Below are 23,569 nucleotides of genomic sequence, written 5' to 3'. Positions count from 1 at the left end.
AGATCCTGGCAATCTGAAGGCTTCGTTTAGCCAAGGATAAGAATTAACAGATCAAAAGGGCATGATTCCTACTGCATGCCTGCAAGAAGAGATGTAAATAGATACATGTTGAAGCAAGGGTAAGTACTGACACAAAGAATCTCTGTGGAGAAGACTGTGAGAAGACGGATCTACTACAGTTCCTACATGCAATGAATATGGCCAGACTGTTAAGCTGAGAGTCTCTTTTAGAGGAACATCAGCTCTTAAAACAATATATGCTTTTGTTCTAACAAACAGTACTTCATTTTAAAAAGGATGGTGGGACAGTGATTACCACCATCATGACTCCCAGAGGAAACAAATGACAAATCTAACACAAGTCAGACAAGCTGTGGTAATTATAGTTGACCCACACAGAGTGCAGCTGGTTCCCCATCAGAGTGGTGAGTCATGCAGTCAAGACAGGTCATGGTCAGAAATCTGAGGAGAGGTTAGACTCTCTGTCTAATATTGGTCATATCCAGCTTCTGAACCATCTCCAGCAATGAAGCCCTCACTGGGAAGGAAATGCTATTATTGCAAGCGATTAACAGAGCTGCCAGGGTCAGGAGTACCTAAAAGGAAAGCCATTGCTGGCACTGCCTGAAGCCAAAGAAGCAGCAGAAATCTTGAACAACCAGTCTGTATACATAGCCCAAGCTTCCTGCTGGGCGCCTACTGACAGCTGTGGTATGCTCAGAGGTTTTGAGGCTACCTGCTGCACGTAGCAAGAACAGGATCTCCCGGGTCCACTAGCTCTGCTAGTCAACCAGGGAACAGCAAGACTCTTGCTTTTAGCTGCCTTTTGTTTGTCAGCCATGATCAGATTAGTTACTTCCTGGAAATGAACTAATGGCAAATGACTACACTGGTCCCAGACCAGTCCTAATAACTTTATGCCTGCAATGCAATGAATCCATCAGCAATGTCCAGAGATTTCCTTCCAGTCTGAAATAAAACCACAGTGTTGGCACACACATGACAAGGAAAATGGGAGCTGACAAGCAGTTATGTGGAAGCAGACTCCTTTGCCTGCTACCCTGTAACTCAACCGATGCTCACTGAAAAGATTAAGCAGCCATTGGTACCGAAAAGGACCTTTTTCACAGCACTGGGCAGAATGGCTTTAACACATGCTGCTCAGTCCAGAATTGACACCTCCAAAGGTCTAAGTCTTTCAGCCACCATGAAGAATTCAAATGACATTTCTCCTCTGTTGTAGACCACACCAGGAAAATCCATGTCAGCCCTCCAGAGAAAGAAAAGATAGTAGATGTCAGTTAGGTTCTCATTTCCCTTGCATCACAGGGAACATCCTTTTTCCCTGCCATGGGAGCCTGAATCACAGTTCCCAAAGAGGCTTTGGAATCAGTGTGGCTTTCTCCAAGGGCTTGAAGCAAGCAGAGCTTGAAGCAAAGCAGGCTAGAAGAGCTGACCACAGAGCAGCTGGATGTGCATCTTCTCAGGACACTTGCCATGATGTGGTGTAACTTGTTTCTACATTCTTCTTCAAGTTTGCATCCTTCTCTAGCTGGATTCAATAGAGAAAGCCAAACATAATATAAAGCATGTTGAGATTTCCTCATACAGGATGCATCTCACAGTGCTCAGGGTAAGTTGTAAGCATTCAAAAGCCTGCTATCAAATCAACCCAGATCGTGACAGATGTAACTCAAGAATCCTTTGGAGGCTCAGGACTGGCACTGGGAGCAGCTCGTGTGTGTACCTGCAGGAGGAACTCAGGTATCCTTCGTTAACAGCAGGTACAAAGGCCCAGAAGCTGCTAGGGAACATCTGCCAACTTTCCACGTCAGTGACCAGAGCATGCTGCCCTGACTAGGGCACAGAGTCTGTCTTCTCCTGCTTAACTAATGCCACTAATAGACCTGATTTCAGGAGAGCTCGTGCTTGGTTGCTGCCTGAGGACAAAGCAAGGAAGGCAACATGGCCACATCTATACTAGTAAATTAAATGTGCCCACGTCTGTTCTCACTGAGACTAGCTGGCACAGAACACCTCACATCCATACTATTAAAATCTCTTATCCTCAAAACAGGGCAGTTCTCCCAAACTACCTACTGGAGAGCCCCTTGGCTTGCATCAACCTCTGAACTGTGCCCAAGGATTGTTTGGGAAAATGCCAGTTGGCCTTGCAACCCTCTCTCTCTCACCTCCTCTTTAGTATTTTCTCCACAATGGCTCAACTGCCTGTTCCAGCGCCTACTCTGATATGGCCCAGCTGCATAACCTTGGCTTGGACTGCTAAGAACATTGCAAATCTGTAAGAAAGAGCTGTGAGAATGCCCATAGGAAGATAAGAAATGTAAAATCACAGACGGAAGACAAGGATTATTGAGATGGGGATCACTCGTAGCTCAAGTATTTGAGAGGGAAAACATTACTTCAAAAGGTATAAAATCCTAAAGGAAAAACTGAGAGCCTAATGGGCAGACGTCAGCTGAGGGCTGACAGCCGGGTCACCTATGTCTGGTGCTGGCATTGCTGGTGGAAGACGGGAACTCAACAACAACGAACTGAAGGTGGTGCAGAGGCTGATCCTTCTCCTCTGACTGATGCCTGCTTGGCCAGCAAAGATTCTTCAGGTGCCTTCTCTGAGGTGGTAAGCACTGATGCTTAGACTAATAGCTAGATAAATCCCAGCTATCTTTTTTGAGTGTTAGACAGTAAATAGTTGAGTTATACTTTCAATCTGTGCATATCCTGTGTCAGAGTCTCTTTGTGCATGGTTAAAGATGTCCGAACAAACTTATTGAAAAGAGGGATGGTAACAGCTTGGACCAAAACTATGCCAGGAACAGGTATAATGCCATGGCATTTAACATTCTGCCTAGAGATGATGGAGCCTCTGTGCTTGGGAACACTCCTTAGCACTGTTTAATCTACCCACAGAGACACAGCCATTGTGTCATCTCCATGCACAAAACAGACTCAGTCTTCCTCCGGCTAGTCATTCATGCCTTACTTTAATCACCCAGGCTCATTTACCACTTGACCTAAGCATGTTGCATACCTTCTAGACGATGAGAGTGTCACTTCGTTTGCAGTGTAAAATTGCTGAAGACAACAGCATGGTACTGAGACCAGCCCCTTGTAAAGCACAAGAGCATATGTTTAAACTTCAGCACATGAGGATCTTAACAGGAAAAAAAATCATTTCCTTGCATGGAGTAAAACACCCCCACATTTCTCTACTGGATCAGCTCAGCAGATTCTGAGCTCAGGCATACAGGTACCTCCTGAGCTGGAGCTGGCAAGGCAGGAAAGGTCCTGAGTTACATACCAGCAGCTCCTCTCCCAAAGACAATTTGGACCATGAGATACCAAGAGGCTGAGCATATTAGCTCAGACACAACCCGACACAGACGAAGGAGAGCTGCCAGAGCCAGGTTGGTATCTCTGCCTTGTACTGTGCCATGTACTAAGCCCCAGCTGTCTTCGCTAACACAAGGGAGTCGTGCTTCATTTTGAAACAGGGTCTCAATTAAACCATGTGGCATCTAACAATTCAATTCTTAATTTTATCATCAAAGTTGTATCCGACATTTCTCATTAGGAATCTGTTCTCATGCTCTACCTTTCCCACCCTTGTTGTACACTAATACTAGGCACTTCCAGCTCCTATTCATTTCTATGTCTGAAAGCAGCATACTGTGGCCATACACTGTGGATCCCTGGCATATCTGACCAGAGCATAGGATTGGATCATGACTTCTGTGGGGAAACATCACACATTTCAAACTCACAACTCCTTGTAATATTTTCCAACTGCTCCCCACCTTGTTTAGGAAAATGAAAGCTTTAAGTTACTCCAAAGGCATCTAAAGGCCTTCTGGTTTCAACTGAGTCTTTTTCACTTTGCAAGTCTGTTTTATACTCTGCCAGTCCACATGTAATAAAAATCAGGGAGCAATTTCAGTTTTAAATTTCATTTGCCACATGTGATTTCATTTACTGACTAAATCCCAAACCTCTCTGAGTTCCTTTTGTTCTCTACAGGTTGTTTATTACTCCCCATAGTTTTACACAATCACAGAGTTTTAATAAGTTACATATTTCCATCTTTCCCCAAAACACTAACAAGAAGTCTGGAGTTTACTAGTGTCTTTCCTAATTGCCACAATCTCTATCATATCAACACACTTATACTAACCTCAAAAAAAAAAAAAAATCATACCACGTACAAACTTGCCATGTCTAGATACAGATTCTACCATGGACCCTACCCTGAAAGTCTTTTCTGGATGCCTGGTAGCTGGCTTCTACGTTTGCCCCATGCCCTCCTCTCTGTGTTCCTACTCCCACAGAGAAATGACTGACTTGGCCTAAGATGTACCAAGTTCACGCCTGACCATATTGCTGGGTTGCTTATGCCCCAGGTCAGCTCTTCTATATTAGTTTTTAAACCAATTCCAAAGGTCCTGCAGATAGTGCATATGTTCTGCTCTTCTATTTCTGATCACAATTCATACAGTCAGAGACAGGTAATCCCATTATCTGATTTGATGATGCCAGTTTTCCTTCACTGTTAACAAATCCCTGCTGCCATTTCAGGACATAGTCCTGATTTATTTTACTATTTGTTATTACTTTAACAGAACCTAGTTGGATTAAGTTAAAAAAAAAAAAAAAAAGGATAAGACATTCACACAGATAAATTGAACATCCATAGTTATAAATGCCAAAATTAAATAAACAAACCAAAACATCTACATGTTTTGGAGAGGACACAAAGCTTCATGCTACAGGACCTAAATCAACTCTAACGAGAAGAATGAAATTCTCCTCCTGGCCAAATCACAAAATAAATGTCTACTGCAGTACGGTTTGCCTCTTCTTCAGCAGCTGGTATTGGTCACTTTTGGAGATAAGCTATTGGAAAAGATAGATTGTGTGATCTGGAATGGGAATGAGTGTGGTCCATCATGGGTAAAATTCAGATAGGCTTAGTCTGCAAAAAATTCTGTTTCAGATACATTTTTGCAATCATCAATGTAAGCAAATGACTGGGGCTTTAGCACATTGACATCAGTTTGGTTTCTTGACATAAAAGCAGCCACCCTAAGTTTTTCACGTCTACTCAAAAATGATACAAAAGCAGGTCATTACAAAAGAAGTATGGGTTGCACCAATTCTACAAATGTAACACTGCTCCTTGTAAAATATGTCATTGCATGTGATCAGAAACAAAGATATCATGACTTACAAGGCCCATTTTCTTTACAGGAAGACCATGAAATGCTACAAATCACATACCTGTACATCTATGCCTGTATTCTAAAAAGAGAAATGCCAGGACTGAGAAGTTGGAAGAATTTACTTCCAAATTCTGAAGTGTCATCCTTCCTTCTTTCCACGTATTGTAAGAATGTCTTTTGTACTTACTCTGTTTTAACTGAGGCTTAGCTAAATGAGTGTTGTGCTTTTCAATGGAGAGTATTTTAATAGCAGACAGGTGTCCAAAGATCTCAGTCATAAAAAGAAATATCTTTCCCCTACAATTTGAGCTGCACAGGCTTCTTTATAAACAGAGATTAAATAAATACCAAGATGCATGATTCTAAAGGAACCAGTGATCAGTGCATTATTTGGTCTAACCAATCAAGGTCAACCTCAGATATGAGTTGTATTGTTGATTAGGAACAGCTAGTAACCAGAATTTGTCCCTATCAGGATTTTAGATTATGGTACCTCATTGCAAAATGTACACTTTTTTGCAGTGAAGACAATAGAGGTAAGATTCATCTCACCTTCATTTAGCAGCCTAGAAGCCAGTGATCTCAGACAGCTATTTTAGGAGGGAACAAATCACACCTGATAGGGAATCTCTCTCTCTCTCCATCTGTTAATCACATGCCTAGATAACCAGCTTAGAATGCATGCCCAGCTTTTAGAAAGCTAAAGCTGGTAAAATGAACTCTTAGCTTTGATTTTAGATGTCTGGAATCAGGTGAGCATCTACACTAGGCCACAGGACTTCTTTTGTTCTGTTTTATGAAAGACCCAAACACATCTTTAAATTACATGGCTGTAAATTTCTTAATTTTACAAAGGAAATTTGGTTTTATCCTGACAGATCTGGATGAAGCAAAAGTCTACTGTGGCCAGGGCAGAACTGTCACCAAATCATGTTGTTTCCTCAACTTGAGAATTTTATGACAAGAGTCACCTCATTATAAAAATAATAATAATTAAAAAATCCCCCTATCTTTTTTCCCCCCCAGGAAGGACCACTAAAGTTTTTATCCCAGTATATCCCAGTGTTCCTAAACGACAGCCTGCCACTTCACAGTCATTAACATCTTTGACCATCTGGACATACTCAACCTGCCTGTTCCAAGCTATAGTTAATTATAACTCAAGGCTGATCCCTAAAACATTCCCCAAGAATATGAAGGCATTCTACATTTAAACTTTTTCCTTCCAAGTTCCTGTTTGAAGTATTTTATAGGTTTTTAGTTAAAAAAAAGGTTTTTAAAAAATGGAAAGAATCAAAACTGATACAAGCATGAACTTAGGTATGAAACTCAACAATGGATGCATATGTACCCTGCAAAATATACCCTCAGTTTCTCACTGCCAGCAGTGGCTGATGACTAAGCCAGGGCAATAGGTGTTTCTACTAAAGCCTAAAGTTAGCTCCCTGTAGTCAGTAATCTCCCACTCACGCATCAGTGGATGCTACTATCTGTACAGTTGTACTGCTGTCATCAATCACTGCACTATGGAGGAAAAAGTCCTAACTCAGCCTGCAATACATTTGTCAGCAGGATCGTTCTCCATCCCATGCAATCTGTAATTAGTGAAGCACAGAGCCTCACTTCTGGAGAGCAAAGAGGATGAGAAAGGATATGGCACAGTACCCACCTGTCTTCTATACTCCCAAATAGGGTCATAGACCTTCCATCCATTTTCTGGAAAAACCTCTTTGTACTCAAATGCAAAAAGTGGCTGAAAGAAAGAAAATTTATCATTAAGTACTCAAAGCCCATTTCCAAGACATTTGATATCTCAGATAACAACTCATGACTGGTCCTTTTTCTCTCCCCTCTTCTGGACTATTTTTCTTCTAAGGCTTTGTGAAAAAAATCAGCATGCTTACTGTAAAAGGTAATTAGTACAACTATGTACCTTCCTCTGTCCCCATTATCTTGCTTGTCTATTACCTAGTACTTCATCAACAAAAGGAGTTTATTTTTAAAAAGAGAAAGAAAATAACGCTTGGCAAGAAGGCTCTTACATATTAAGAACTAGATTCTTCCAGTATTCCAATACTGGATTCAACCAGTATTTGAAGCAACAATTGCGAGCCATAATGTGAAAAAAACAAATAAACTGTTTCATGTCTGAGGGCAGTGAAGTGAAAATTAGCTGATAACTGATGGAAATCACTGTGCTTTGAACATTCTCCCTCCATTACAGGGATGTGAGCATCAGTAAGTCAGTCATTTTCAATCCATGACAGAATCCACCTCCATGGTCACAAACCTTCCCTGTTTTCTATACAATCTAAGTTCCAAAAGAAGTAATTCTAAGAGGGATTTAAAAACCAGCATTTCTTCTCCCTCAGGGAAAACCACCTCATACAAATATTGTATCAAGCAGATGGTACCGAACAAAGCTGCTTGCTGCCATTCCACATGTTTTGGTATCATCAAAAAAAAAAAAAAAAAACCGTACCAGATTATTGGAAACTGGGAAAGCATATTTCATTAAGTTCTCAAATATAGATCGTCTAGTCCTCCCCTCAGGCTTATGAGCAAATCTCAGGTTTCGAATATCCTAGGAAAAAAGAGGAAAATCAAGTCATAGATCTCTTAACCACTTCAACATACAAAGGAACTACAAAAGCCAGCATTCAAAATAGAGTCACATCAGGATGCTCTTCCTAGTAATGGTTTATATCCTACTTTGAACAGTGCTGCACTGCAACTTTGGGCTTGGTTCAATGGCCAGCAGTAGCCTCCAACAAAGCCTGCCATAATCTGCAGGAGTGGATGAAGCGCACGGAAATGCCTGACTGGCAGCATCTTGCCTCTTCACGAGGCTCCCTACCTGTCAAAACGTGGGGGAGAGACCTGGCTCAAGCACAAGCTATCTCTGATAGGCAGGACTTTGCGAGGCTAATGTCCCAGCTCTCACGGGGCACTGAAGCTGAGCGATGCCTCATGAAGTACTGCTGATCACAGAGAGCCTGTCTCTGAGCAGGACATCACCTAAAAGCTACCGCACATAGGGAGCCCAAGTCCCACTAGTCCAGTGCAAAGCAGCCAATGACATCTCCCTTCAAAACTCCCATCTCTCTCTTGGAGCGCTAGAGAGGAGATCTGAAACTGAGAACTCCTCCAGTTTGCACAGCAGCACAGTTTCCACAAAGGGGAGTAACCCACGACCTCTTTTCTGTTCTCATCTACAAAATCAAATTCAGAAATGAAATAAAGCCAAGATTTAAGATGCCAAGATTTTCCAGGCAAGCCCAAAATGCAAACACTTGTAATAAACAGTTCAAAAGCCACCAGCAGGAAATAAACTATCAAGTTCAAGCATATGCAGATCATACAGTAAGTCAGAGAATGACAGAGAGAGAGTGAAAGACTTCACTGCCCTACATTATTTAGATTAGGTAATTGTTTTCAGACTGAGCAAATTTCAGGATGCATAAGCTATATCTGTACTGCTCTGCTAGCAGCACTAAGGACTGCATCTCCTGGGCCAAGTGTCCTGGGCCGGTGTGTATGTAAGCTGCGTGCAGGACCAAGACATCTATCCTCTAGTTTGTGCCTGGATTTGCTAACAAGAGAAACAATGTGGTTCACACCAAACCAGACTGTGTGTGTAAATCTGCATGTAGGCAATACGGCTGAGCAGAGGACTAGGAATCCAGAGCAAAACAGGGAACAAACTGACGTACCAGTGACAAGGCATCCTTGCTAGCCAGAGAAGATTATGACTGCAACAGACTCAGGGAGCAGTTGGGTGATTTGGTATAGATTATATCAGCTGCCCTTGACTCGGCGTGCCCACACCTTGCGAGTCTGCTTAGCTTCCTGGTGCCTAGAAATCACAGCAGTGACCAGAGCTATTTGGGGCCCATTTTCTTGCCCCCATCTACGCTTATCCAGAAAGTGGCATCCTTTCTATTTAAGGGGGGGTCAGACAAGAGCTCTAAGCAGCCTGAGACCTATGCGGTCAGAATTCACCTCTCTCCACATTGCCACTGGGGAAAGGAGAGGGGTTGTGCTTTGGTGAGCAACTGAGGCATGGACATACAGTTGGGGGTGGCAGCTTTATTTCCTTTGTGGGCCCAAGATCATTAGAGGCAAGGAGGTGATAACCAACTTTTATTAAAATTTGCATTTTCAATGATTCCAAGAGCTCTTGAGAAGCATCCTTTGAATGTGCACTACCTTGAAAGAAATGAAAGAATGGCCTGCAGGAGGGCTGAAGGTTAATCCCCACTCCCTCACCAAAGTACAACAGCATGTGGAGACAAGCTAACAATTCAGGGAAAAACTTGCCCCTTTCTTGCTCTTCAAATGCAGGTCAGTGAAACCCATCCTCTATCTCACAATGACAGGAGTCTTACTGGGATATCCTGGTGGGCAACACAGAAGACCTGAGACCTGAATTACTGGGATGCAGTCCTAGGTTTCTACTACTAAGAAAAAAGACATTACTTAGCACAAAGCCTGAACAAAGGTTTGAGTCTCCTCTCTAATGAGTATAGTTGGAGAATCCTTAAAATGACTTTTAAAATCAGACATTTTTGAAGTGTGTGAAGCCATACTGACTGAAAACATTTTGCAGAACTTCCTATAGCATTATAGAGAAAACCTTTTAGAATATACTTTCCCCTTCCCCTACTTTAAAACACAGACAAAAATTTACCTTGCATACAATCTCCAACCCATAGGAATTCTCCCCACGACTGGAAGCACCTCCAATTTTCTCCACTCTGTTGATTACACCTAAAGATGCATCTAGGACAAAAGGAGGGTCCTGTAGACAGTTGAAATTTGTGAGTTTAATAAGGGAGGGGGGAGGAAACAGATCCTGTTCCCTTACATCCATATTCCCAAACATATAGTCATGATACACATAGCATTCCACTAAAAAAGACCCTAGGTCTAAAGATTGAAAAGACACATTTTATATCAAATGGCCAATAAAAGCAGATGGTTTCAAAAGCTTACCCGTTCCATGCTTTTAAAATACAGTCTATAATTGGTAACAGTAAGAGTTCCTCTGATTGCGCCAGTGAACGGGCAGATGTAAGTAACATCCTTAGCTTAAGAAAATAAAGGGGGAAAAAAAAAAAAGGGTTAGTTTCATGGTTAACTTATGGAAGCAAAATTATGACAGTAGCAACATTAAGGGCTCTACTTTTCAGCCCATGAAATGAAAACAAGTTTATTCTGGGATTCTTGCCTAGAGCTAACATGCAAGTTTCATTTCTGTTTAGAAGACAAGACTTCTGGTGTTAATCAAACTCCAGGCAAGCACCATCACCTGGGATCCTACATCTGCACATAAAACTGCTGACCCAGTGCAAAAGCCGCTATGTGGCTGCAAACTGTTGACTTGTACTGAGCAATGCATTACCGCTGGCTGAGAACACCATGCACAAAAAGAGGAGACAATTCCTGCCCTGAATGCATACATCTGAAGCTGGAGAAAAATCTGCAAAAAAGCTAAACATTGCTAGCAATCCATTTTGTGCCATCAAGAACAAGAGAGAAGTCGTTCTCCTGCAAATGACTTTTAGCATACTTGGGTCCTTCTGTACACCCTTAAATACAGAATAAGCCCCAGGATGGAGGCTCTGCACACTAAAGGCCCTGACTAAAGCCAGCGGAGCTACAGCAATTTACAGCAGCCAAAAATCTGTATAGCACCCAATTGACAGTGATTTTAAGTCTTAAGTCAGCGATCAAGTTTCCCTGCAACAATTCATTTCTGAACCTGAGTGATGGTGACTCAAAACAGTCCCCTTTTTAAAATGCTTCAAATGTTTCTCACTTGTTCCAGCAAAAGGCAAGAGGTGCTGCTGGTTTTCCACAGCAAACACCTCCCCTAACTGCCCTTCTGTTTTATATCAATTAAAAATGCCAACATTCAGGCTGCTCCCCTCCCCCTGCCTCCCACCAGTGACCCATCACATTTTCTATCACTAAAACAGCTGGCTGACTGTGCCACGGCAACAGTTTATGCTATTACTAACAAGCAGCGATACTCCTCAGATACACAGAAATCCTTTCAGAAGGAAACCCATGGACTATAGCTGCCAGATCCATGAAATTTGAAAAAGAAAACAAACACAGGATCATCTTAATAACGTTAAGTCTCTAAATCCTAAGGGACCCATTTTGCAGGGGCTGTGTGAAATCAGTGCGAAAGCTCGCCTGTCAAACAGGTGACAGCCACCACGTACAGGAGCCATTAGACTGGCGGGTGTCATGATAGGGACCCCAATTTCTTCCATCCTTATTCTATGTGATTTAGCCAGGGGACAGGGAAAGAGAGAGCCTGCCTTACTCTAGGGCACCAGGAACTCATATACCTAGATCATCCTTACATCAGTGCTGCTTCTACATAGTCGTCACTGACTCTCCAGGGTTGGACATGGAGAGGATCCTTAAAAAACAAGAGCAGGTGGGCAGGCAGGGTTTGCAGTGTAGCATTAACATCAGCCAGAACTGGTTTTGGTTGCTTTCAGAGCCCTGACTAGAAAGTTCAGAGGAAAAGGGATGAGGTACAACTAGTGTGGAGCAAAATAGGCAGCACAGTTTTTGCCTAAAATAAACATGTTGGCAATTTCACTGCTTATTTATTCCTTTTAATGGAAATGCATTTGTTGGAAGATCAATTAAACTCAAAATGTTTCTGACCAGCTTTAACTAAACGAAATGTATCGTTATTAGCCAATTATTAATCAACATTTTTCAATGAGTAGACTGACACAGGAAAGCAGACCCCTGAAACACATAATAAGGAGGGGAACTGCCTGCTTGACTTTTCCACTAGCTCTCGTTATTCAAAACCTAAGTCTGAAAAAAGTTTTAAAAAATAAAGCAAAATCTATTAACATGAAAAGAGTGTACATATACATCAAAAAAGAAACAACAATTCTGAGTCAAAAGGGAAGACGCTTGAAAAATATTTTCCAGATAAGGAATGTGAGGCATTATCTCAAACACTGGTCTTGGCAGTTTATAAGCCATATCACTTCCCATATTTGCATTTTATTAGCCTGTTTTCCTAAGGAAACAATTTTACTTAATTACACCACACAGGTACATGCGTGGCTATGTGTCTGTCTGACCTTAACCCTATCACTGTAGTATGATTTCAGCAGTCTCTATCCAATGGATAGGGATCTCCAAGGTATTAAATTCCTTCACTGTTTGTGAAAACGGATACCAAGAGAGAGGTTGTAGTGCTACTACCAAGGGAAAGTCTAATAACCTCAGCCTTTGTTAGATATAAGAGAATCCATATGGGAGAAAGATACTGGAAATCAGGATTTATTAATTCCACTGCTTATGTTTTTTTTTTTTTTTTAAAGAGTCAGTCTTATCCTAGATTATAACATTAGCTGAAATAATTTTTCTTTCCTTCTTGATAAAATACAAAGAGAATTACACTCAATCTTCTTGCCACTTTTAACAGGATACAATATTGTTGATGAATAATTTAAGTTTTCCTTTTTGCTACCTTTAATTTCTTGTTGGACTAGGCAGCTGCTGTCTGGTCTGCTCTTAAAGCCACCTGCTTTTACAGACTTACATGGCTCATTGCATCATTTGAGAAGAGATAAGGTACTGGAGACCCTGTTCTCTTAAACCATTTCCCAGGAACCCTCCAAAATATGGTCTTGCTGTCCAGGCTATCTGTACCCACAGGATGAACAGATGTCAGTCTGCACAGCTTGTTTGGAGTAAGAGTTCAGAGTCTTTAGGAAAGGAGTAGAGAGAAGGATTAAGCATTAAGTTTTTCCTTTTAGGAACAAAGATGATTTCTTCATTTTAAGAGGGAGGGAACACGATGAAGGAGAATGCCAACACTGCTAAACTAGCAAATGCAAAATGTTTTACAGAAAATAAATCAAGAGGCTTACTCAGACTTCCAGGCAGTGGAGTGCATTAGCAAACCTGCTGCATGTCACAAAGTCTGGCTAAGAAAAAAGGGAAAAAAGACCCCACCCCCATAATACTAAAACTTCTCTGCAATAACACTGCAACTTTCCTGCAGTTTTTGATTGAGATTCAACACATAATTATGTTATGTCAACCTAAGAAGTTACTCTGTGGTGAGCGCACCTTGAAACAATCCATCTGTGTGCTCTCAGGACACAGCAAATGCAAATGCAGTACAAACTGTCTCAATCTCTCATCACTGATGCTAAAATATGTTGAACTGCCTCGTATTTGCTCCATGCTAAGAGCAGATATACAGTCACCTTGGCTCGCAGTATGCATAGTAACTTGATTAATGAATCAGCTTGACCATGGGCCTCAAAACATCAGCAAGCTGCTGTTGCTGGTGAATGAGCACCAAGATCTTCTGCTCTGTGGTTATTCTAATTTGGTCAGCAAGCAGTAAGAAATATCCTTTTCACATACCCATGTCTTTAATGGTTTCTCCTGGTAGCAAAGGTGGCTCTTCCATTTCAGCCAATTTATTAGACTCCCTCAGGACCTAGGTAAAAGACAAGGCAGAAAGAGAAATTAACTACATTTTCATAAACCAAGAAGTTTACACTTACCTGCAATAAGTCAACAATATAAAGGACAACAAATATTCAAAGATCTGAAGGTGCATCCTAGTGTTGCGGCCTTGAAAAGGTCCATACAAAGCATGTGAGACACCTCAGTCCAGCTCTGCAATCACTGAGCATGCCACTGGCCCACACAGAAGTGTTTAAGTGAAGGTGTCTGCGAGGGGAAGCTGTTCAAAGCAGGCTCTGTGCTTTGGCAGCACACCTACCAGGTGGCTGCTGTTCATACTCCGACCTTCTCTGGCCCAACCTACACACCATTGCCAAAAGTCAAACTCTCTGTCCACACAGCTATAATCAGAACCAAAGGTATGGTTCTTTTCCCAATTAAAGTGATCAACTCTTATTACCATGACACTATCAACAGTTAAGTGGAGCAATTTCTGGTGTACACTGAGGACAGTGAGGAGGAACCTGACCTGAACCTCAGTATCTTCAACGGGGGTCTGAGAAGCAAAAATGCTTGGTTTGCTCTGAGGCACATAAACTGGTAATAGGTTAGGGTTTTTTTTTTTTTCTGCCAAACAGCTCCTCCTTCTCTTCCCCAAAACTATCTTCCCTTCCGCAACTGCTCATTGGTGTCCCCACTAAGCCCTCTGAGCTGTGCTAGCAAAAAAACTTTTTGTACATCTGTTATTGTGAACAGAATGAGGGAACTGACCTGGTGGAAAAAACACCTTACCAAAAATATATATATACACATACCTATATATTTTTCAGCCAAATCATCTCCCCAGTCCAGTTCAATTGCGCCAGGGAGCACACAGAGCTAGGAACACATGACCAGGATCTCCTTTTCTTAGCTGGTGTTCCAGCTGAAATGAATATCGAAGTATGGCCTAAAACTTTGTCTTCACTTGAAGGATTAGCTGGCATAGCTAATTAAGCCAAAGTGACTAATCCCATATATTGGAGATATGCACACTGGTAAAGTTTATTTTACTTGGGCTAAAGTTATACCACAGAACATTACTTTTTACAGATACAACAGCATCCATGGAAGGGTTTTTGCTAGTACAGTTAGTAGCACAAGGAAGCATACATTTGAGAAAAGCTATGAAAGTTTTACCTGAGGTCTAAATCTATGGAAAGAACTAGGGGAGAAGGGCATATGGAAGTAACCAAGATTAAGGCTAAGTCTATGTGGCCAAATGCAGACAGATCTGAATCGTATTGCCCATGCCCTGAATCTACCAAATGACACACAACAGCATCAGCACACCAATCGCTCAACCTAATAACATGGACAGAGGGAGTCAGTAAATTAGTCCAGACTCTACCACATGGTGTAGACTCTGGGTTTAAAGCTGGCTTGCATCCTGCCTGCTGGAGATGGGCAGAGACAGCTCACGTCTGCCTGCAACTAAATATGCAGACTTGCCCCAAATGCTTTCTTTATCTTAATGTCAGGAAAGAGAAAGAATTGTTTTCATTTGAGATCAGGAAATCCCTGCAAAGAAAATTTAAAAACATGGCCTAAATTGGCACCCTAGAACCTGACACATCTGTGGTCAACTTTCATGTAGGATCAAGCCGGAGGGAGAGCCTCAGGAAAGAAAACTCCTCTAAACTATGTAAAGAGGAAAACAAAAACCAAAGAAACCCCCATACCACAATAAAAGCATGTTCCAGCATTTTCGCACAACAGATTGATGCATAGATGAAAAGATTAACAAGATCAAAGCCTTCTCAGGAATACGATGTACATTTTAAAAAATGCATTCAAGTAAGTCTTTGAATTAAAAAAAAGGCAGAAAAAAATAAAAGCAAGCACAGTCATGACCTCCTAACAGGAACCTCACAACTGCAAAAACAAAGGAATGCAACTACTTAGGCTCTTGACTAGGGAGTTTGCCAGTGCAGCTGGACTGGTATGTATGGCACAGGTAAAGAGAGCTCAGCACTGACTGAGCTCACATGGGCAACACTGAACTTGCAGGATAGCTTCTCCTCCTCCACAGCAGCAATACTGGCACAAACAAAGTTTTGCTTGTATAACAATCAGAAGCCTATGCAGGGGAGTTCTTGTCAGCACAGCTGTGTTGGCCAAAGATCACACACCTCATCAAAGCCCTGACTGACAGCTCCCCTGGCAAAAGTCTGTGGGGTAGACCCACTCTCAATTCCTCTGTGTCAGTTTTCATGCTTGAAAAACAGGCTTGGAATTAACAGGATAACATCTGGATTTTGCCAAATGAGACAGAAGCTTTTGGCTAATTAGTCCTTCCAGTGGCTGTCATCCTTGCTGCCTTTTATCTTGGAAGGACATTAGTAAAAACTATACTGCGTGCATAGGACATGATACAAAACTTCTAAAAGAAGATCCCTACCCCAAAGAGCCAGCAGCAGCTGCTGCTATGAATGCTTTGGCCAACAGCTGGACTCGCTGCTCTGCTGCAGATGTCAGCGGGAGCACAGCCAGAGGTAAACATTTGCAAGATTAGGCTGTATCTTAAGCCAAAACAAACACAAGGTAAGCATATATAGAAAGTGTTTGATATGATAAACAGCTGCCAATGTGATCAATAGGTGGGCAGTGGTCAGGTGGGTTTTAAACACTACACCGAAGGTGGGGGAGAGAAGGAGGGAAAAACAACGGTGCAAGCAGCAAGGAAAGACAAAGAAGGACAAAGAAGATCTCCATGTCAACACTATTCCATTAACGATAAGGTTGAAAGCCTTTTCTGTTTAAAAACTGGCTCTTCTAAGCCTAATAAAATCCATCTGCTTGCTCACGCTCTTTGAAATGTGGAGTCCCCAGGGTCAGAGGAAAGGGTTAGCGATCGAATCTGCACTCGTGAACACAGGGCAATGGAGACACGGCTTCCTGGAAGCCCAGCACTTCTCAAGGTCGACAGAGATTTTCTTCCTTTTCTGCACACAGTTGAGGACTAAACTGTCAATTTGACCATCCCCTAACTGACCTCAGCCATACAACCTAGCTCAGGTAACACAGCACAGCCTGCTTTCCTGGCAATTTAATGATGATATCGAAGTCCACGTCTGTATGTCACCCCTGGATAATACTCACTCTTCCAAAGAGGCTGTGACAGACAGGGTCAGAAAGCCTAGCTAAAATATTTCTTTGGTGTGCCAGTCTCTGGATAGCTTTGTGCCTTGAACTAGCCTCCTGGTTGGAACATCAACATTTGAAACCTGCCCTGGCAGAAACCTGAAAATGAACAGTAGGCATTTTCCTAAAATCCACCTCCATCAATGGCTCCTTAAAATTGATTCAGGGAGAAATGCAATCTGTGTCTTGCTGACAATGCAGAAAGTTCACATACCTTTTGGAAAAAATAAATAAATCATGTGTACAACTGCTTGCTGGCAAAGAGCAGGTGGAGGAGGGAGAAGACATCTGGGACAGCACTGAGGTGCAGGGGCTTGCAGGAGGGGAGAAAAGTGGGTGGGTGAGGAAAGAGAAAAGTTTTGAAAGCAGATCAAGGGGAAAGGATGGGAGGGGACTCGAAGCAGTCATGCGCAGCTCTAGGAGGATATAAACACCTGAGAACCTCTGCCCCTTACGTGACTGAAGGATCACATGATGGGGACCTCCCCCACCCCCAGAGCGGTTCATTAAACTGTCAGAAAAATCTTTTTGTCCATTACCCTACTTTCAAGATTCTAAAAATAACACTCTGGGGACCCTATAGACAATGCAGATTTAGCCATCTGCAAATCTCACAGTACAAAATTAAAGGCTACAGGGGAGCGAGGAACCAGGAAGGGGAGCCCAGGGCCACCACTGCTGCAGGAGAGGGAAGGGGCCTTGGCGGGAGAGGCAGACTGGATGCCCACACGTTAACAGCTACTGAGGCAGTTATAACTATCATATATGTCTGTGACTGACTTAAGCCTTTCACCTCTTTGTGCCTCAGGTTTCTCAGCTGTTCAGTGGGAATAAAAATGTAAAGCGCTTTGAGATCTGCAATGCGGACTGCAGCCAAAGCTAGGCAGAATTGGCATTAGCAATAGTTGCATATTGACCTAGAGTGACACGCTGGCCATATATGCCATGATCACCACCAATTTCTCCAAGAAACAAATAAAACCAAACAACTAAGTGGAAAATCTGCAGACTGCTTTGCATTGCCTCTAAGCCAAACAAGGGCTTTGGCACCTTGCTCCTCCTCAAAATGCTGTGGCTTAGTAACTGAACCTCTGGGGCAAATGAGGAGTTTAGTTATACATCGGGATAGCCCTTATTTCTGTCTTTTTTCACCAACTAGCATAACCTATCCATTACACACATCAGCAGCTCTCCCTCGAGGTACTACAGCTCTCCTCGGACAGGGAGCGTACAGGCACTGCAGCACCTAAGCACACATCCTGCCTCAGCACAGGAGGCACGAGGACTCGGTGCCAGCACCCACCTCTGTCCTTCACCCAAGGAGCAGCTTGGCAGAACAAACCCACAGCTGCTACAACTAACAACCGCTTCTCTCTTATGCAGGACCCCATCTTACATTGCTGAACGTGCAGAGCTCTGTCATATCCCCCCACTCACAGGCAGGAAAACCCCAATGCTTTGCTGTTGACACAACCTCTAGATCTCAGCAATGAGGTGATCACCTCCTTTGCTCACATGTATAAGGTCAGGGAAAGAGGTTCAGATCCCACTACAGAGGTAAGAGCGCTCTCTGCCTCCTCTCCCTACCTCTTCATATCGCGTTTCAAGATACTGCAGCTCCATCAAGCCTCTCCAGCCGTGCCCCCGCACTGCCTCCTGACACAACAGCCAGAGTGTTGCTCCAATAAATCCCTGCCCTGGTCAATATTCTCACACAGCTCACACACACAGCCAGTGCCGAGAGGCTACAGCCAGTGCCGAGAGGCTACAGCCAGCGCCGAGAGGCTACAGCCAGCTCAGGGAGCTACAGAGTTAAAGCTGTACCTTAACTCCAAGTTGAGGCTCTCAGAGGTCTAAGCACTGCTGAACACTGTTCCAGAAGGATGTGATACCCAAGGGGGGCATGAAACTCTATATTAAGGGTTTTCTTTTGCTTGTGAACAACCCAGCTGGCGTATTTTCCTCTTGTATTTTCTGAGAGGCTTTTACCTACCAGCAGAGCTGCGCAGTCTGCACAGCCTGGAGAACACCACGCATCCTGCTCTGGTTGAGGCCGAGCCAGGATTACCTCCTCCTACCAAATCTGCCAGCATAACTGCTCATGTAATTGCTCCCATACCTTCAGTCAAGATGCCTGGGCTAGCTTAATGGCTTTTATATGTATATTTTTCCGTAACCTGGATTATTTTGACAGGACTGTCTTAGGGTGCGACTATGTGAGCAATTCATCCCGCAAAGTGGGAAGGGTGTAAACTCACAGTGAGGAGTAAAAGCGGCAAGGACTGACGGGGGACAGTAACTTTGGCCCCAGACACCAATGCCTGCAGCACAGGCTTTAACAAACCAATGGCCTTCGGACAGGGAGATGTACCAGGAAAGCACCTGAGGTCTCTCCTAGTCATTTTACAATTATTCTCTTCTCTTCTTTTACCTGAATACTTGAGTCCTGACTCCACACACAAAGGCAGTCTTTCGGCTTTATGCAGTTTAAGGGGAGGCAACAGGTTCATGTTACCAAATTACTGTGTGACGGTTTCTTCCAAATCCTGAACAGATTCTTCTGAATCACAATCAGAATTAAACAAAGAGAATCTTTTCTATTTGCTTTTGAAAAAAATAAAATGTATGTTTTTCATGATTTTTCACCCTCTCAGCTAAACTCTCCTTGGTAACCTCCTGCACACTCCAAATGACTTTGTACATTTTAAATAATTTGTTATGTAAAAACACATAGCCCTGATGTGACACGTCCATCCCAACATTGACCACCTTGCTTTCCCTTTTCCCAAAACCACATCTGCTCTGTATACTCAGAAAGCAAGCCCTCCAGGCTTGGAGCTGCTTTTATTCCAGCCATGTATAGCTCTGTTCTGTGTTTCCTACAGCAGGAAACGGGTCTCTTAACTGCTCCCTTGACACGAGCACATATAACCTGTACCACAAACATAACACAACACATACATACCCAAAAAATCCCTTTGCATCCACAGCACTTAAACTCACAGGTTTGGCACACCTACCTCATGAGCGTGCACTGGTCAGCAGGAATAGGCAGGATATACGCTGGGAGGACAGCTATATATATGCGCATTGTTTATGTGTGTGGGGGGGAGAATACACAAAATTAGTAGATTTTAAAAATATGTATTTTTTCAAACTATGGATGAAAGACTGAAACTGAACAGCCAAGTAAGAGGTTTTACCTCCTTCAGGAAAATATCTGTCTGATATCTCAAATTTTAACAGCAAAAGTCTGCTCGTAGTTACCATACCTAAAACTTCCTTCCTCCTTTTTCTAATGTCATTGTCTCAAGGGCTGGCACAAGACTAAATACCCTCCTGAATCAGCACTCCTCTCACCCTGTAGGCAATGAACTGCAGTAATACTCCTTTCATCTAAGAGTAGAGCTCTACACCTGAGCTAGTCACTCTAGACTCCCTTTACAGTCAGTGGAAAGAAGGTGACCTAGGAGATTCACCTTTAGGACGAGTAGCTTTCTTCCCAGCGACTGCAGAGAACGAGAGTGATGTACTCTGATGGAGCTATCTACACCTGGTAAGGCAAATCCAATGTCTGGTGCTCCACTGTGCCGAAGATAACAGTGGGTCTGATCTCCAGGACATCATTATGAGACTGAGTAGTAACGACCTGTACTTTGCAGACAGGCCCAAACTTACTCTGTCTATGCAGAAAGGGAGCAGGAGATGAGCCTGCTAAGATCCAAAAACTGCATGTACCGCATTAAATCAGGCATGACTCCAAAGCTAGTAGCACAGAGCTTATTAAGCTGAGTTATCAGAGACAGCTTTTGGGTCCGAGCCAGCTCCCTTCTCCTGTCTCATAGAACCACAAGAGTGAAGTCAGCTTTTTCTGCAAAGGCTTAGCCACAGAATTATTTTTACTTATTTTTTTTTAACCTTCCTTATAAATCAAGAGCAAATCTCATACGCTTAGGTAACCAATGTCTTTCTCCTGACAAAGTGGCTTTTGGCTGTCTTAGACCATGTTCATCTACTCATTCTCCTGAATTACCACCCCCTTCCCATCCCTTTCCTCTTTCATAGCTGTTGCGAGGTAGTTAGTAAGTCAAGTCACTCAACAAAAGGACAGTGCCATTATGGTAGATGTACCAAGATGTACCATTAAACCAAAGATGGTGTAAAAACCTTAGTAATAAAACAGATATGGAAGCTCCTTCCATTCATCTCAGGAAAACAGGGAGGCCTAATTCTGTCCAGCTGAAGTTGATAGAAGCTGCAGCACTGACACAAATACATGCTGAATCAAGACCGGGTGCTTATTTAAGATAATTGTTCATTGGTGCATTGATTTGTTCCCTAAATGAAATGTTTTTTACAATAGAGAAAGGACAAATTTTGAGGGCACATTTTTTTCTAGTATTTTGCTGCCAAGGTGCTTCTGTCTTCTTAATGCTTAATTAGAAGAATAGCAAAACAGTAGCTATGCTACTTGGATAAATCCAACTGTACACTGCAAATACTGTACTACTTCGGAGAGATTTTCAGCTGCCATTTATGACTATTTCAAGTGCACTTTGAAAAGATTTATGTACTATGTGTCTTGCTGGAAATGTAATAAACCATAAATTGAGCAAGTAATTGGACTTTGTTAATTATTTGTGAATCATTAAGAACATCATAGCAGAATGACTATGGGAAAGAAGAGCAGTATCCCTGAATGATTGAGGCATAGAGACTTTTCCGAGGATTATGACCAGACGGGTCGAGTAACTATGTTAGAGACACTCAGACCAGGAAATTCTTTGCATCTTAGTCTATTGGGTTATTACAAGTTCAAAGTGGGGAAAACACAGAACACCACGGACATATGGATTGTTTCAGAATGCTACACAGAGAATCAAATATACTGTTGAAGACCACATGAAACCCATTCAGCTCCCAAGAGAACACACAACCAAGGAAAGCTTCCTCTCTTGGTCTAAAAACAACACAAGTCTCATTCAAATTATGAATAAAATGCTCTACCAAGAGGCAGAAGACAGACTCTAGAAGACAATAGTCAGATAAAATGTACAGTGCAACTGCCTTTCAACTATGCTTCCCTAGTCTCAAAAATCACTGACAAGGTGAAAAAAGCAAAAACAAAGCTAAAATTCACAAATTGTGATCTCTACCTACCGTGTATATTTTGAGCAAATATAAAAAGGCTGGAGATATCCACTTGCTTACTTCCCACTGACTTAAAAATCTTTAAAAAGCAGTTGAAGATTAGTGCCTTAAAAAAAAATAATAATACAGTCACCAGCGTAATAAAGGAACTCCTCTGGAGGAGGTAGTAGCCACTATGCAGTATTTCTCTGGAGTTTTCTGCTTTGTTTTTTCCACGATGAACCTCTCCACCCAGACCCAAGTTTCTAGTGATAAAGAACAGTCTCTTTTTCAGCTGGTGAATCTTCTGGGCCCTCACTGCACAAATATAAGGCAAGGCTTGGAAGCTCAAAGGAGCACATTGTTGAGGACCACTAGAGTTCAACCATGGCTGGCTTGTCTCTTCAAGTTTGTATGGCTTGGTGCCTCCAAACAATTCTCTCATTAGTCTCCAACAGAAAGTCGTCATCGACTCAGTACAGCAAGAGTCCCTGGCACAGAAGGCTGCTGATATTATCTATTCACGCAAGTCCAACGTTTTTTAATACAGAACCTTCTTCAGTGCCAAGGGTTCCAAGTATGTCTTCAGAGACAATAGTTCTGTTCTGTCCTCCTCTGGCTGCTCAGAAACTTTAGGCTGTGCATTAGCTTTAACTCTACCTATCTTTTTAATTATAATTTGTTCAGCAAACAGCTTATAAGGGAAATTGATTAAAATTTTCAAGGAAAGAATTAAACTCGTTCAGTGAAGTTCAGATCATTGATCTGAAGAAATAACAAAAAATGCTCTGACCAACAAGAGGGTGACAAACTCTGCCAACCAAAATAAGTCATATAAAAGTAACTTTGTTATTGAGAATTTTACTCAGGAGTTTAGTGATAAAAATATTCAAGGTATAAATAATCATATATTTACAATCAACAAACAATCACAGAGAGGAGAAGGAAGAAGTTTCTTTCAGTGCAAAACCTCTACAGAAAAACAAATCTTGGCAGAGTACTGCATGCAATCACAATTCTGAATGTTCCTTTCACATACCATGCTTGTTCACTCCTGCCTGATTCGTGCGTCAATCTAATAAATATTTAGCTATAGGAAAAAAAAAATCAAAAACCTCTTACCCAGTTTTACTCGGCAAAAAGCAGAATTCATGCACTTTGTAGCTAGGAGAAATACGGCGGTTTTTAGGAAGAGCTGAAAATATTTTTAGGAACATCTGATGGCCATTTGCTTATTCCCTTAGTTTTCCATTCCTAATAGATGGCAATCATAAATGTTTCCAGAGTTTTCCTTCACTGTGCATTACTTCATATTCAAACACTCAGGTATCTCTGTATAAGAAAGATTAGCTATGCTTGCAGTCTTTGCTCTCTTCTAACCAGATGAGCACTTAGGGAGTATTATTTCCATGTAAAGGAGACAGAAGACTGACTGCATCTGGCTTTTCCACTTCTAATTTGCATGAAATCAATATTTTGCAACCAAGAGTTTAGCTATTCTGTATTTTTGTTTCCTTGAAAGGGGGAGATTCAGAAAAATTCCAAATGGG

The 23,569-nt window shown here is 42.2% G+C and overlaps 1 protein-coding gene across 1 annotated transcript in view; it reads right to left on the bottom strand.

The window, feature by feature from the left end:
• MTMR2 (myotubularin related protein 2) overlaps positions 1 to 23,569 on the bottom strand; it is a 63,598-nt gene that overhangs the window by 12,591 nt on the left and 27,438 nt on the right. Inside the window, exons 3-7 of the mRNA XM_064505108.1 lie at positions 13,662 to 13,737; positions 10,233 to 10,327; positions 9,928 to 10,038; positions 7,720 to 7,821; positions 6,907 to 6,990 (exon numbers count right to left, since the gene is read on the bottom strand). Coding sequence (XP_064361178.1) covers positions 6,907 to 6,990; positions 7,720 to 7,821; positions 9,928 to 10,038; positions 10,233 to 10,327; positions 13,662 to 13,737 — 468 coding nt within the window. The remainder of the gene's footprint in view (positions 1 to 6,906; positions 6,991 to 7,719; positions 7,822 to 9,927; positions 10,039 to 10,232; positions 10,328 to 13,661; positions 13,738 to 23,569) is intronic.

The sequence above is a fragment of the Dromaius novaehollandiae genome, chromosome 1 (assembly GCF_036370855.1).
Source record: "Dromaius novaehollandiae isolate bDroNov1 chromosome 1, bDroNov1.hap1, whole genome shotgun sequence".
Classification (NCBI taxonomy): Eukaryota; Metazoa; Chordata; class Aves; order Casuariiformes; family Dromaiidae; genus Dromaius; species Dromaius novaehollandiae.
The sequence above is the reverse complement of the archived record's forward strand: the minus strand, read 5'-3'. Positions and strand labels throughout refer to the sequence as shown.